The sequence below is a fragment of the Macaca thibetana genome, chromosome 11 (genome assembly GCF_024542745.1).
Source record: "Macaca thibetana thibetana isolate TM-01 chromosome 11, ASM2454274v1, whole genome shotgun sequence".
NCBI classification, from domain to species: Eukaryota; Metazoa; Chordata; class Mammalia; order Primates; family Cercopithecidae; genus Macaca; species Macaca thibetana.
The window spans coordinates 27781148-27793979 of record NC_065588.1 but is presented as its reverse complement, the minus strand read 5'-3'; the positions used below and the strand labels follow the sequence as shown (position 1 = coordinate 27793979).

The following is a 12832-nucleotide window of genomic DNA, read 5'->3' as shown; positions in this document are numbered from 1 at the left end:
AGGCTGGCATGCAGGGGTACAATACCTAAGGTGGGTGCACTGGCACTTCGTTTACGATCTTCAGATATCCCAACAACGCACACAATCACACGCAGCCCAGTGGAGAGAACACAGAGATGACAAAATGAAACACAGATCAGACTCCTCCTCACCAAATACACACCGTGGAGGAGAGGCATGCGGCACACCGTGCTTCCGATGTTACACACAGGCTCAATGTCAATGTTAATTTATCCACTGTCACAACAGATGGGAAACTCCATGATGAAGTCAAAGGGAATCATGATTTTAGGTCTTTCCACTAAGTTTATACCACAGGAGAGAGCAGGGTGAGAGTCTATATATCTTCACAACACTAAATTAAATCCACTGAACCATTTTTTGCTAAATTCCCCCTAAGTCATCCACCTTCGTTTCTGAGAAAGAGAAAGGAATCAGTGAATGAGGGAATAAGGGAAGGGAAGACACTGCTCTTTTCCTCCTTGTGGAAGAATCAGGGCAAAGGCATTTTGGCCGTACATACCCAAGTTTGGTGCACTTGCTGTTCTCTTGTTACTTTTGATTTTAAAAAAGCCCCGGCCAAAGGAAGATCTGACTTTTCGAGTGCCGAAGGGGTTGTCGTCCATGGAGGTGTCCTGCCCTGGGGGTCTGGGAGGAAGGGTCCCAAATGGCCTGCTTTCTGCCGGAGCTCTGTCCTGAGAGGCAGATAAGAATAGTGAAACAGCTTTCAGGCGCAGCATCCTTAGCACATGCCAGGCTAACAGCAAATACTCACTCATGCCACATCCATGAGTTTATTCAAAAGAAAAACTGAACTAGCACATCGATCGCCAATGTCAAATGCCTTATCAGAAGTTGAAAAAAAAAATCAATTCTGAAAGCTACTTAAGAAACAACAACAAAAGCAACAAGGAAAACATGTTCATCACTAATCTAGGATCAATATGTTTAGGGCTTTAAATATTTAGGATACAAATATTCTTAAATTTTGTTTGCCTCATTCCTCAGAAGACATGGAGGCATTACATAACCAGAATAATGGCAGCAGATTTCTGACTTTTCCCACAACTATGACATGGATTTAGCTATAATACAGTTCATATTCTTATATTATAACTATGCCAATAGAAGCCCAGTATAATATTATTTTACAAAGCAGGCATTAGTCCAAACTTCTACACCAGCAGTATAAGGAGACTCTACTCCAGTTATTTTAAATATTCTCCTCAAAGAATAATAAAATGAAGGCACGGTGAGCAACTTTTTTTGAGCTTTTTGGTTCTTTGAATTGGCAATTAGAGCTGGCTGTAACACAGCATGTTATATTATTTTAGTATTTATACAAAGATGCTTTGCCTAGACCAATGTCCTGAAGTGCTTCCCTGTTTTCATCTAGCAGTCTTATAGTTTCTGGCCTTGTATGTAAGTTCTTAATCCATCTTGAGTTGATTTTTGTTGATTTGGTGACAGGTGGAGTCCACTGTCGTTCTTCTACATACGGATATCTAATTTTCCCAGCACCATTTACTGAAGTGGGTGTCCTTTCCCCACTGTATATTCTTGACACTTTATACAAAGATGCTTTTGTCTTCTTGTTCTCATTTCTTTAATAATTCTTGCCCTGTTTTTTTTTTTTTTTTTTTTTTTTTTTGCAGAAGTAGAAATAATTCTTGCCCTCTGCTTCTTTTTTTGCAGAAGCAGAGAAAAGGGTGAGGGGATATAGGTATTTTAGGTTATTTTACTCTATATATCTATAGCTCACAGAAACCAAAAGTTTATAGATGGCACCATTTAGTGGTATTATTATCCCTGGCTCAACAATGACGTCAAAATCATTTAACCACTTATTGAACTGAAAAGACAAAAAGGATTTTAATTATAGCTGTTGCCACTAGCTGCTTTGTCAGTTCTGTCCATATATAACTCTGGCACTAAGAGCCAACAGTCAAGTGACTGGATCTGGAAGTAGCCTATCAAGCTGTAATCTTTGCAAGGTTAATGACAGAAAATCAGAGGACAGAACAGGCACAGTGGCTCATGCCTGTAATCCCAGTACTTTGAAAGGCAGAGGTGGGAGGATTACTTGAGCTCAGGAGTTCAAGATCAGCCCGAGCAACATAACAAGATCTCATCTGTACTAAAAAAAAAAAAAAAAAAAAAAAAAAACAGCCCAGTATAGTGGTGCATGCCTGCAATCCCAGCTACTTGAAAGGCTGAGGTGGGAGGATCACCTAAGCACAGGAAATTGAGGCTACAGTGAGTTATAATTGCATCATTGCACTTCAGCCTGGCTGACAAAGTGATACAATCTCAAAAAAAAAAAAAAAAAAACATCGGGGAAAGAAGAATTGAGCACATGCTGATGACATCTTTAAACATACCAAAATGTTTGCTTTAGATGGACACTGGGTGTATAATCTAATGGTAATCTAAGAAGGACTTTTGGGGAGGTCTAAGGAAGCTCAGTTACGGTCATTAAGAACATTTTTGTTCTTAGGAACATTTTGTTTCTTAATAACTTATTGAAGTGAAATTCATAACAAAACTAACAATTTTAAAGCGCACAATTCAGTGGCATTTAGTATGTTACGATGTTGTGCAACCACCACCTCTACCCGGTTCCAAAACATTTCCATCATTTGAAAGCAAAACCCCTTACCCTTGAACAGCTTCTCCCCATTCTTCCCTCCTCTCACCACTGGTAAACACCGATCTGCATTCTATTTCTATAGATTTATCTGTTCTGGATATTTCACATAAATGGAATCATATAATATGTGAACTTTGTGTCTGGCTTCATTTGGCATAATGTTTTAGAGGTTCTGAAAGTTTTTATCCACTGGAGACATTTAAGCAATTTACAGGTAATGGAAGTAGCAATATTTTTGCATTGTAATTTGGACAAAAAGTTACCTCTGATGTCTTCTGAATAGATTCCTTTTCCTGTTCAAAGCAAAGCAATAACAATATTTAAGGTTGTTAGGGAAATCCTTTGTATAATTCTGAATTTGTCACATACAACTCCATAAGTTAAAATAATTTTATATCTACTTCTAAGCTACAAAATCTTAGTATCATTTATTTTCCAAAATGTTTTATTAAAGTCTCCATTTTTGGTTTTACATACTATTTTCAATCCTTCATATTCATACTTCTTAATATTTACTGTTAAACCTAATATCTAATAATTTTCCACTAAAAGCCACAAGCTCTTCATGAGAGTTTTATTTGCAAAAAGGGAAAAGATGAAGATCCCTAAACAGTTTTTTCTCAGGATAACAGACAAAAAACACAGAACCCACCCCGTCAGATGTCTCCTTCTTCAGATTGCCCAGGCTGCTGGACTTTTGCAGACTTGAAGTTCTAAAAATAACAGCAATAACAATTAATAATAAGTGGCTCCAGTGCCACTGTTTCTAAGTAAAACATCTTGGAAAGAAACTACAATTGCATGTGGGTTGAATCCCAGTAATACAAGAAAATTTGGAATCAGGCAGTCACTTATGTGCTTAACTAAATGACAACATTTAGTTCTTTTAAAAGCAGGGGTGATTAACTGTCCTGCCAATAATTCTGACTGCCCTACACATGTTAGAAGAGCTGGAAAAGCACTTAGGACTAGCCTTGTGATGTCAATATTCAAAAATAAAGCAGTGTTTTCTGTGGACTAGTGGTGCGTCCTCTGCATGTACATATTTAAACTAGGAACTTTAAAAATACTCATGTACTATTTATATCTAATCCTTCTAATTAAAATAAAGAATGGAAGTTTTACTTTTCAATTCACGAGGGAATCACTTTTCTGAGCCTGGAAAAGCAATTCATTTTATTCATTTTATAGTTCTAATTAAAGCATAGTAGAGGAATCCCTAATGCTGCCCATAATAATTCATTTGCTATCCTAGTGAAGGGAAAGAGACACTATAAACATCCAGAGACTCTCTCTTTCACATAATTAGTATTCAATTATGTAGAGCTGGTGTTACTAAAAAATTGAAGGTAGAGATATGTGACCAGTTTAGAGAGAGTGACAGAGAAGTAATGTATTTGGCTCTATGAAACAGAGTAATATAAATACGCACATTTACAAACGTTTAAAAGGCATTTCTTCTGTATTTATATGTATACATTGCCAGAAGTATCAACTACCAAATAAAGTAAAATAGTGAGAAAAGAAAAGATCTCATTTTTGAGTACTGCTCTGAAAATAGACTTTCCTAATTTAATCCAGACTTTAATTTGGATAAACATAGATATTAGGTCAGTTCATAAAACTGAAAGTGCAAAAAAACCCATCTCAGCTTTTCCAGCATCACATCATTCCCTGTGATGCCTTCCCACTGGACTCAAAATATGTCAGTGCAAAAATGAATTAAAAGCATTGAACTTCAAATGAAAACTGATTAAGCAAGGCTAAAGACCTGCAAAACGCCGGCGTGAGATAATAGCAAATGAGAAATTATTTCTTTGTAAACTTACAGCTCCCCACCTTCACCCCCACCCAATTATTATAGCTGCATTAATTTATTCAGTAATTGAACAGCCTCAGTCATTTGCTGTTAGTATTAGTAACTGTTAGTATAACAGAACTCTCTTCCTCCTCTAGCCTCAATCACATTTTCACATTGAATAAAATGTAACTTACGAAAGATTATCACACAGTTGGGTATCAACAGTGGCACCAAGGATTATCTTTCCATCACTAAAATGTAAAGAACAAAAGGTATTTATTAACCTCACGAATAAAAGACCATATATGTTCTAAGTGAACAGATATGTAAAAAACAAAAAATTGAGCAAAGGAAGCTATTTCCATTTTTTTAAAAATGTTCTATTTGGCCTAAAATAAGACGAGGCAATTTGGGAATATGTTGGCAAAACATTCTATTTGCTTACAGACAAACTACTGTATCCTTTTTCCTGTCCCCTTCAGACCCATCCTTCAAATGCACTCACAGCACATGACCGTGACTATTTAGTTTACAATCCTTTCACAGTTACCTATGACCTAGGACATAAAAATCCAAGTTCCTTAAACTGTTTTTTCCTTTTTTTTCTTTTTGAGACACAGTCTCGCTCTGTCACCCAGGCTGAAGTACAGTGATGTGATCTCAGCTCACTTCAGCCTCCGCTTCCTGGGTTTATGTGATTCTTGTGCCTCAGCCTCCGAGTAGCTGGGATTACAGGTGTGCACCACCACACTCAGCTAATTTTTGTATTTTCAGTAGAGATGGGATTTCGCCATGCTGGCCAGGCTGGTCTCAAACTCCTGGCCTCAAGTGATCTGCCTGCCTTGGCCTCCCCAAGTGTTGAGATTATAGGCGTGAGCCACCACACCCAGCCAAGTTCCTCAAAATCTCTTTCGAACCTGACCACCCTACCTCCGCAGCCTCATCTCTTATCGCTTCCTGCTTCACACTTTTTATTTCCATAATACAGAACTGATTACAGATCCCCCAATGGACGTCTTGCTGTTTCTTGCTTTTCTAGGTAAAAATTGTGTCTGTAAATAAATGCAATACATCTGTGTCTTTGGTTGATCTACTGTTTTGAACATTTATATTGTACTGTTAATAAATGACATACTTTTCTTCAAATGAAGTCTCTGGCTTAGGAGTCAACTTTGATTTTTCAGAAGTCTCCATGCTTATAGTTGCTGGCAATAATGAAGGGATGGAAACTTGCAAGATGGTGGTATGGAACTGTAATGTAATCATAAAAAGTCAAAAGTCAATCAATCAATCAATCAATCAAAACAAAACACAAGCCACAGAGTAATTAAACAAAAGTAAGACAATTAAATGGTCTATTGACAAAAATCTCATAATCATTGTTCAGAACTCTATAAAATGATTTCAGAATATAAACATCTACACAGAAGAAGTACTAATCAAGGAAATCATTCTGGAGGAAGGAAATTTTTTAACTTGGTTCTGAATAAGACACTGAATATTGTGAAAAAGATGGTATACCATTAAGCAAGTTAACAGTAATGTTTTTTTCTTTTTTTGAGATGGTGTCTTGCTATGTTGCCCAGAATGGTCTCGAACTCCTGGGCTCAAGCAGTCGCCTGCCATAGCCTCCTGAGTAGCTGAGATTATAGATGTGTGCCACCGTACCCAGCTAGTAATAGTAAATCCTAACAACCTTAAGCCCTGGCTGAAATGTTGGCTCTGACACACTTGCCTAAGTGATCTGTGATCTTAGCAAATCACTTCGCGAGGCATCCATTAGTTTCGCCCTCTGTAAAATAAGAATGACAATGCCTACGCTGCAGGTTGTGACGATTTAACGTAAGATTTCGGTAACATGTTTTGCTTTCAACACTCTATTATTACTATTATTTTTTGGTCTCAAAATGGTCTCACTTTGTCATCCAGGCTAAAGTACGGTGCTGCGATCACGACTCACTGCAGCCTCGAACCTCTGGGCTCAAGTGATCCTCCCACCTTAGCCCCATCAAGTAGTTGGGACCACAGGCATGCGCCACCACAGCTTGCTGATGTTTAAAATTTTTTTGTAGAAACAGGGTTTCCCTATGTTGTCCAGGTTAATCTGGAACTCTGTGCTCACGCAGTCCTCCTGCCTCAGCCTCCCAAAGTGCTGGGATTACAGGCATGAGCCACTGTGTCCAGTGAAAAACTCCATTTTTACTTTGATTTCTACTACTAATCTTATACGGAACATTGGTCAAGCCAGTTAATTATTATTCTATGTGCGAACTAGTTGACTAATTTCAATTAACATAATTGATGAAAAGTGTAATTAAAACCAATTACAATGGACTTTGTGGCTACCACTTAAAACACTTTGCTTAATGATAATAATAATAATACAGCAACAAATAAAATGCATAACACATTTTCTCAAAAAATGCTTTGTGTATCCTAAGGAAAGAGCCTGTGAAATAATTTTAATACTTCGGTTTTCAATAATTTTTTACAACCGTAGAGCAATTAGATTGTGGGCCACATCATAAATGAATGAACGAAAAATATTTCAGTTAAGAAAAAAAAATGAACAAAGTTTGTCACAATGAACTCCTACCAGTCAACCAGTGACAGTTCTTCACTTCTGAAAGCTGCCTGGTAAGGACTCACACCAGTGAACACACTTCTACACGCCAACCAGTCAGCAACAGTCTCACCTTAGTAACCACACATCTACAGTGGACGTCGACTCACACTTGCCTCAGAAAGTCCACCAATCCTTGAGTTCCAACCATCCCAAAACCCACATATGATCAGCTAGAAGAGAATGTACTTGACTGGGAACACTCACTCACTTAAGTAAGCAATAAATTCAGCTTTGTGATTTTTGTTTCTGTTATTCAGTGGTGGGCTCATCCTTTAACGCAATAAAAGGTTATAAAATGTGAAATCATATTATTTATAAAGTAGGAGATTATTTCACTATCAACTTTTTCAGTTTGATTCTTTCTGGTGAATTCCGGGCAACTTATTTAGCCATCATCGCTGTTTCCTGAAGTTCATTTGTCTCTTGAGATTCCTAATCATGAGGAAAATATAACTAAACTAACAGACCCATTTTCTTGATCTTTTTCAAACTTTTAGACTTTAATTCCAAACTCAGATCCCCCTCCTGACTTTTCTTTAAAAATGTGGCTGAACTCCCTCAATCCTCATCAAACCATTCTTGTTACAAACTTAAAACCGGTAATTAAACTACAATTCACATAGCAAAGACTTTTTCTAAAAGGACGTGAGATTATTTGGGTGTACCCTACATGTAACACTAGTTCTATAATTGCAGCATACTCATGGGCTGTCAAATATTATTTTTGCTTTCAATATAAATATATATCTAACAATTAGGGGATATTTTCCACCACAGTATTTCTTATTCCTTAACTAATTCCTTGATTAATGAAATATTTCAGCCCTCTCCTACATTTAAGAGAGAAATTTTCATTGTCTTCTCCTTGAATTCATTTTCATTCAGTTCAGATTTCATCTTCTCATTGTGTAATTATCAGCAACGGATAAAAAGTAAAAATGCCACTTGGTTTCTTCTCACTACCTATGGTAAAATGTGAGAAGAGAAATGACCAAAACAGGAACTGCTAAAATAAGGAAGCCAAGATTGTTTAGACAATGAAACTATTTCCCATTCCCGGTCTCTCTAGACGAAAAAAATTACACTAAAATTAAGAAACAGTTTCAGGGCAAAGGTCAAGCACAAGGGCTATCAGGAGAACATGGTCTTCAGGTGAGCCAAGGATGTGGCTGTAAAACCCTTTGCTAAGACCTCAGGATGGACTAGACTAGAATCAAATAAAAATAGAAAAAAAAAAAACCTTAGGAAGATTAGAGTAGTACTGTCTCATTGAACCTTTGAAAAATGATCAAAGGCTCTAAAAGCAATGGGATGTCCCACTGCAGCCTTACAGGGAACCTTAGCTACAGAGACAGGCTTATGGTGAAGATAGCTGTGGATGTGTTCTTCTCTAATTCAGTGAATTATAACATGATTCATATGAAATTCTAAATGTTTAAAGTATTACACCAAATTAGACTCAAAAGGACAGAGATAATGGAAAATGAAGAGATGAATTTGGAGATCTTTGGGCATTTTTGCAGGCACAAAACTGAGAAAACTACTCATCTGCAAATACAGGCAAAGGAAGGATGACTTAGAGGGAAGAGCCAATAGCCCAGAGGATTGGCAACACGTGCCTGGCCGGATTTTGGAATTGCTATGCACTGGTGACACCTGTAAGCCTTCCCGCTCCCCTTTTTAAATGGGAGTGGCTACTGCAGTAACATTATGCCTGTCCAACTATTGTATGGGTGTGTGGAGGGCAGATAACTGTCCTTGAAGTCCACAGCTCTTTAAGTCAATGGAACAGTCCCCAAGGAGCTGTGCGCAAGGAACTGTACCTGAGGAGCTTCACCCACATCTCAACCTGGTCTGGATGACAAGATCCTGGGATGTTGACGCCTTACTGGAATGAGACTCAGGGGTCTTCGGAAAGGGGGCGAGTGTCTTTTGCATGGGAGAGGGATGTAAAGTGGTATAGCCAGAGGGTAGATTATATTTTCCAAATATGGTTGTACCAATATATCCCATCCCATATGTCCTAACAATGTAATGTTGTCACTTGTTCATCCAGAGGTAGGGTAGGGTCTGTGTTTCCTCTCCTTGAATCAGGGTGGGCTGTAGGCCTGTGGCTACAGCAGAAGAGATGCCGTGTGATTTCTGAGATAAATCATAACAGGAGATGCAGAGTTGCCCGGGCCTCCTGGAATGCTCACCCTTAGGATTGTGAGGAAGCCCAAGCAGTCACAGGTAGTTGTTCTAAATGGGGCCTCAGCTGAGGTCCTAGCCAAAAGCCAGCCTCAACCACCAGACATATGAGTGAGTTAGCCTTCAGAAGACTCAGGCCCAGGCCTTCACGCCACTCCAGCTGATGCCAAGTGGAGCAGAGACGAGATGCTCATGCTGAACCCTGCTGAAGTGCAGAGTCATCAGCAAAAGAAATGCTGTCATTGAAGCCACAAACTTTTGGTGTGGTGTACAATAGATAGCAAACAGATTTTCATGCCAGTTTGATGCAAACTAAGGAGTGTATAACTGCTTACTCCTCTCCAGTTGCTTCTTCCAAGTCTAAAGAAGTCAGAAGAAAATTTTATTCAATTATCTTTCAGAGTCACCATCAGAAGTGGCCAAAGTCAATTTATTTATATAACCTCACTTGAGTTGGTAATGGAACTGAGAAAGGAACCCATGTTTTTCACGTTATGAGCAGTGTTTTAACTGTCAATAACGCAGTCTCTTCAACATGAAGGAAATATCGAAAGTCTATTAATACCTCTTCAGGAACACTTGTGTTAAATGGGTCACGACTGGGAGATCCCATTACTGGAGTGGGTGATGGACTTTTCTCCAGATCACTGAAACCCTGTGCATCCAGCAAAGTGGAGATGGAACTGGAATTGAGCAGATCTTCATATTCTCCATCTTTGCCTGGGAAAAGACAAAGCAAAGAGAAGACAACAGCAGTTTTTGATTTATATTTCACTTTTACAGGAAGATAAGAAATCCAATTATATTGAACATAAAATTTTTTCTGATCCTCAAAAATCAGAGTCAGCTTCTCCTGGCATCCCTTGAAAAACAACATAGGACCTAGGAAACAGCATTTGAAACTGTGAACAACTAGGGCCAGGGGCTCTTGGGCCACAGTGGGTACCTATGATATTAATAGACAAAGTCGTACTTGATACATTGACTCATCAGAGGGAAAGAAAATTAAAAGTTAACTTTTTCCAACAACTCTCTTGTAATTTTGTTTTAAAATCCGGGGCTTACAAATTTTAGTGTAGAAATAATCAAACTGAATAATACCTGGTACAAAAAACAAATTCCAAATAGCAACAAAGTCCCATTTAAACAACTTAGTTTTCATCACTGCTGTGCTCTTGAAAAAATATAGAAAGAATAGAAAAAACAAAAAGACAGACGACCTTTGATCTCTCAAGAGGATCCTTTTATGCCATTTTAAAGCAAAAAAAGTCTGATGGAAAAAAGAAACCACATATTCACCAAAGCTGCAACCTTGAGAATTTTTTTTTTTGCATCTCTAGAAATCAAAAGGATTAAATGGTGAAAGCGCAGTGCCAGATATTCTTTTTTAAAAACAGAAAAAAAATGATACTTAAGACTCTAATCTACAAATAATATGAAATGGTAAATCATATACTTGTTTAAAGATCTTAATCAGACCACAGCTTCTTAATTTAGGTTTCACTAGAATGTTATTCTAATTTTATTAGAATTTAGTGTTATTAGAATTGTGTGAGGATTAACTAAATATAACTCCTAGTGAGAAATCAGTTTATACAACCCTTTATTGGAACAGAACATAGTTTTCAAGGGTTTATGAAATCTGTGCTGCTTTACCTCATTGAAAACTACCTCTTTCATTTACATGTTTGTATGCACAGGAAAAAAAAGCTAGAAAGAAACAATAAAAAAAAATGCCAATAGTGATCATGCCAGTGCAATTATGAGTGATTTTTATCTCTTTTCTTTATTTTCCAAAAGTTTTACAATATAGTCTAATTAAAGGAATTAATTTTTTCTGCCTTGGTTTTAAACATAAGAATTGGACAGATGAAACTCTATAAAATTAAACAATATTTTAAATGAGATGCATATGTAAAAACCACTTACAAATTTGCAATATTCCATAGGATAGAGACTGTTTTTCTGAAGGCATGGAAAATGCTGAGTGATGAGAACTGCTAGTCAACACTGATTATCAGAGGTTCATTTGCTCACTCAGATATTTATAAAATCTAATATGCCAGACCCTGCATACAATTTTTTTTTTCAAAAATCCTGATCCAAAGCAGGATTTTCCTTCTCTGAGAACTCACCAAAATTAAAATTTCAAAATCTGAGTGTTTCATGGGGACCTTCCAAAAGAATTGTTTATTTCCAGTGCTTACGTTGAGAGCAAATAACTCTACCTATGCATTGCTAAAAAACAAGAGCCCTTTCAGATTTCCTCCACATTTGAGGATGGCCAATTGGCCCATCTGCAGATAAAATAATAACGAATACAACAAAATGCACAACTATCTTTATGTACCTGTTTTACAGGGTTTTTCTGAACTTACCATGTTCAAAGCTGAACTCAATCCTCCTTACCCAGCCCAGTGTTCCTTCTCTAGGCTTCCCCATATCAGTAAATGGAACCATCAGCTACCCAGCTGCTTTAGTTGGAAAGGTCTTTCTTGATCTCTCCTCTCTTCTTCACTCTCCTCTATCTTATTACACCACTGGGTCAATCCACCATAACATATTCCCAATCAGCAACTACCAGATTTTTTCACTTGGAATACTGCAAATCTCAGAATTGGTTTCCGCTGCTCCCAATACTGCTCACTTCCCTCCATGGCCCACATGTTACAAAGATCTTGCGGCTGACTTTTTTTTTTTTTTTTTTTTTTTGAGACGGAGTCTCACTCTATCACCCAGGCTGGAGTGCAATGGTGCAATCTTGGCTCACTGCAACCTCCACCTCCCGGGTTCAGGCAATTCTCCTGCCTCAGCGTCCTGAGTAGCTGGGATTACAGGCACTTGCCCCCACGCCCAGCAAATTTTTTTGTATTTAGTAGAGACGGGGTATCACCATGTTGGTCAGGCTTGTCTCGAACTCCTGGCCTCAGGTGATTCACCCGCCTTGGCCTCCCAAAGTGCTGGGATTACAGGCGTAAGCCACCATGCCTGGCCACTGCTGACTTTTAAAACCCTTCAGTGAGTCCCTCTGCACTTGAGCATGAGCTTAACTCCACCCATTGCATGACCAGTGGTTGCTCATCATCATGGTCTCATTTCATCCCCTCTCCCCACTGCCCACCACCTTGCAGCTGCACTGGTGTTCTCCCTCTTAAGCATGCCACATTCTTTTCCCCCTAGGCTCTCTGCATATGCTGTCGTTTTCTCTCTCTGGAATGCTATCTCATCAACTCCTTAGAGAGGCACTCCCTGACCAACGACTCTACAGTACACTGACTCCTCAGGCTGGACACTTTCCGGCAGAGTACAGTTCTAATTGTTCAATTAATGAATGAGCTACCTAATTTGGGATGATGGGTATGATCCAGGAAAGAAACTGAGGCCAAATGTGTAAGTTTATAGCCACCTAGAGTCAACCAAAGTAGAAAAACTTTTCGAGCTACACTCTACCTTTTTTACCTTGGGCCAGTACCACAGTATCTTGCATTTTCTTGTACCTGTTCAGGCACTGTCGAAGATCTTCTATTTTTCGATCCTAGGAATAAAATAAATTATAATCTTTAAT

At 38.3% G+C, this 12832-nt stretch overlaps 1 protein-coding gene across 14 annotated transcripts in view; it reads right to left on the bottom strand.

Moving 5' to 3' along the window:
- LOC126930047 (liprin-beta-1) overlaps window positions 1-12832 on the bottom strand; it is a 176154-nt gene that overhangs the window by 18670 nt on the left and 144652 nt on the right. For 6 of the 14 annotated variants that reach the window (XM_050746652.1, XM_050746650.1, XM_050746656.1 and 3 more), the window contains 8 exons: window positions 12718-12802; window positions 9833-9987; window positions 5587-5702; window positions 4646-4702; window positions 3303-3363; window positions 2914-2943; window positions 524-695; window positions 26-58 (listed from right to left, as the gene is read on the bottom strand). In XM_050746652.1, coding sequence (XP_050602609.1) covers window positions 26-58; window positions 524-695; window positions 2914-2943; window positions 3303-3363; window positions 4646-4702; window positions 5587-5702; window positions 9833-9987; window positions 12718-12802 — 709 coding nt within the window. The remainder of the gene's footprint in view (window positions 1-25; window positions 59-523; window positions 696-2913; window positions 2944-3302; window positions 3364-4645; window positions 4703-5586; window positions 5703-9832; window positions 9988-12717; window positions 12803-12832) is intronic. The other 8 variants (XM_050746653.1, XM_050746660.1, XM_050746662.1 and 5 more) reach the window with 4 other exon arrangements.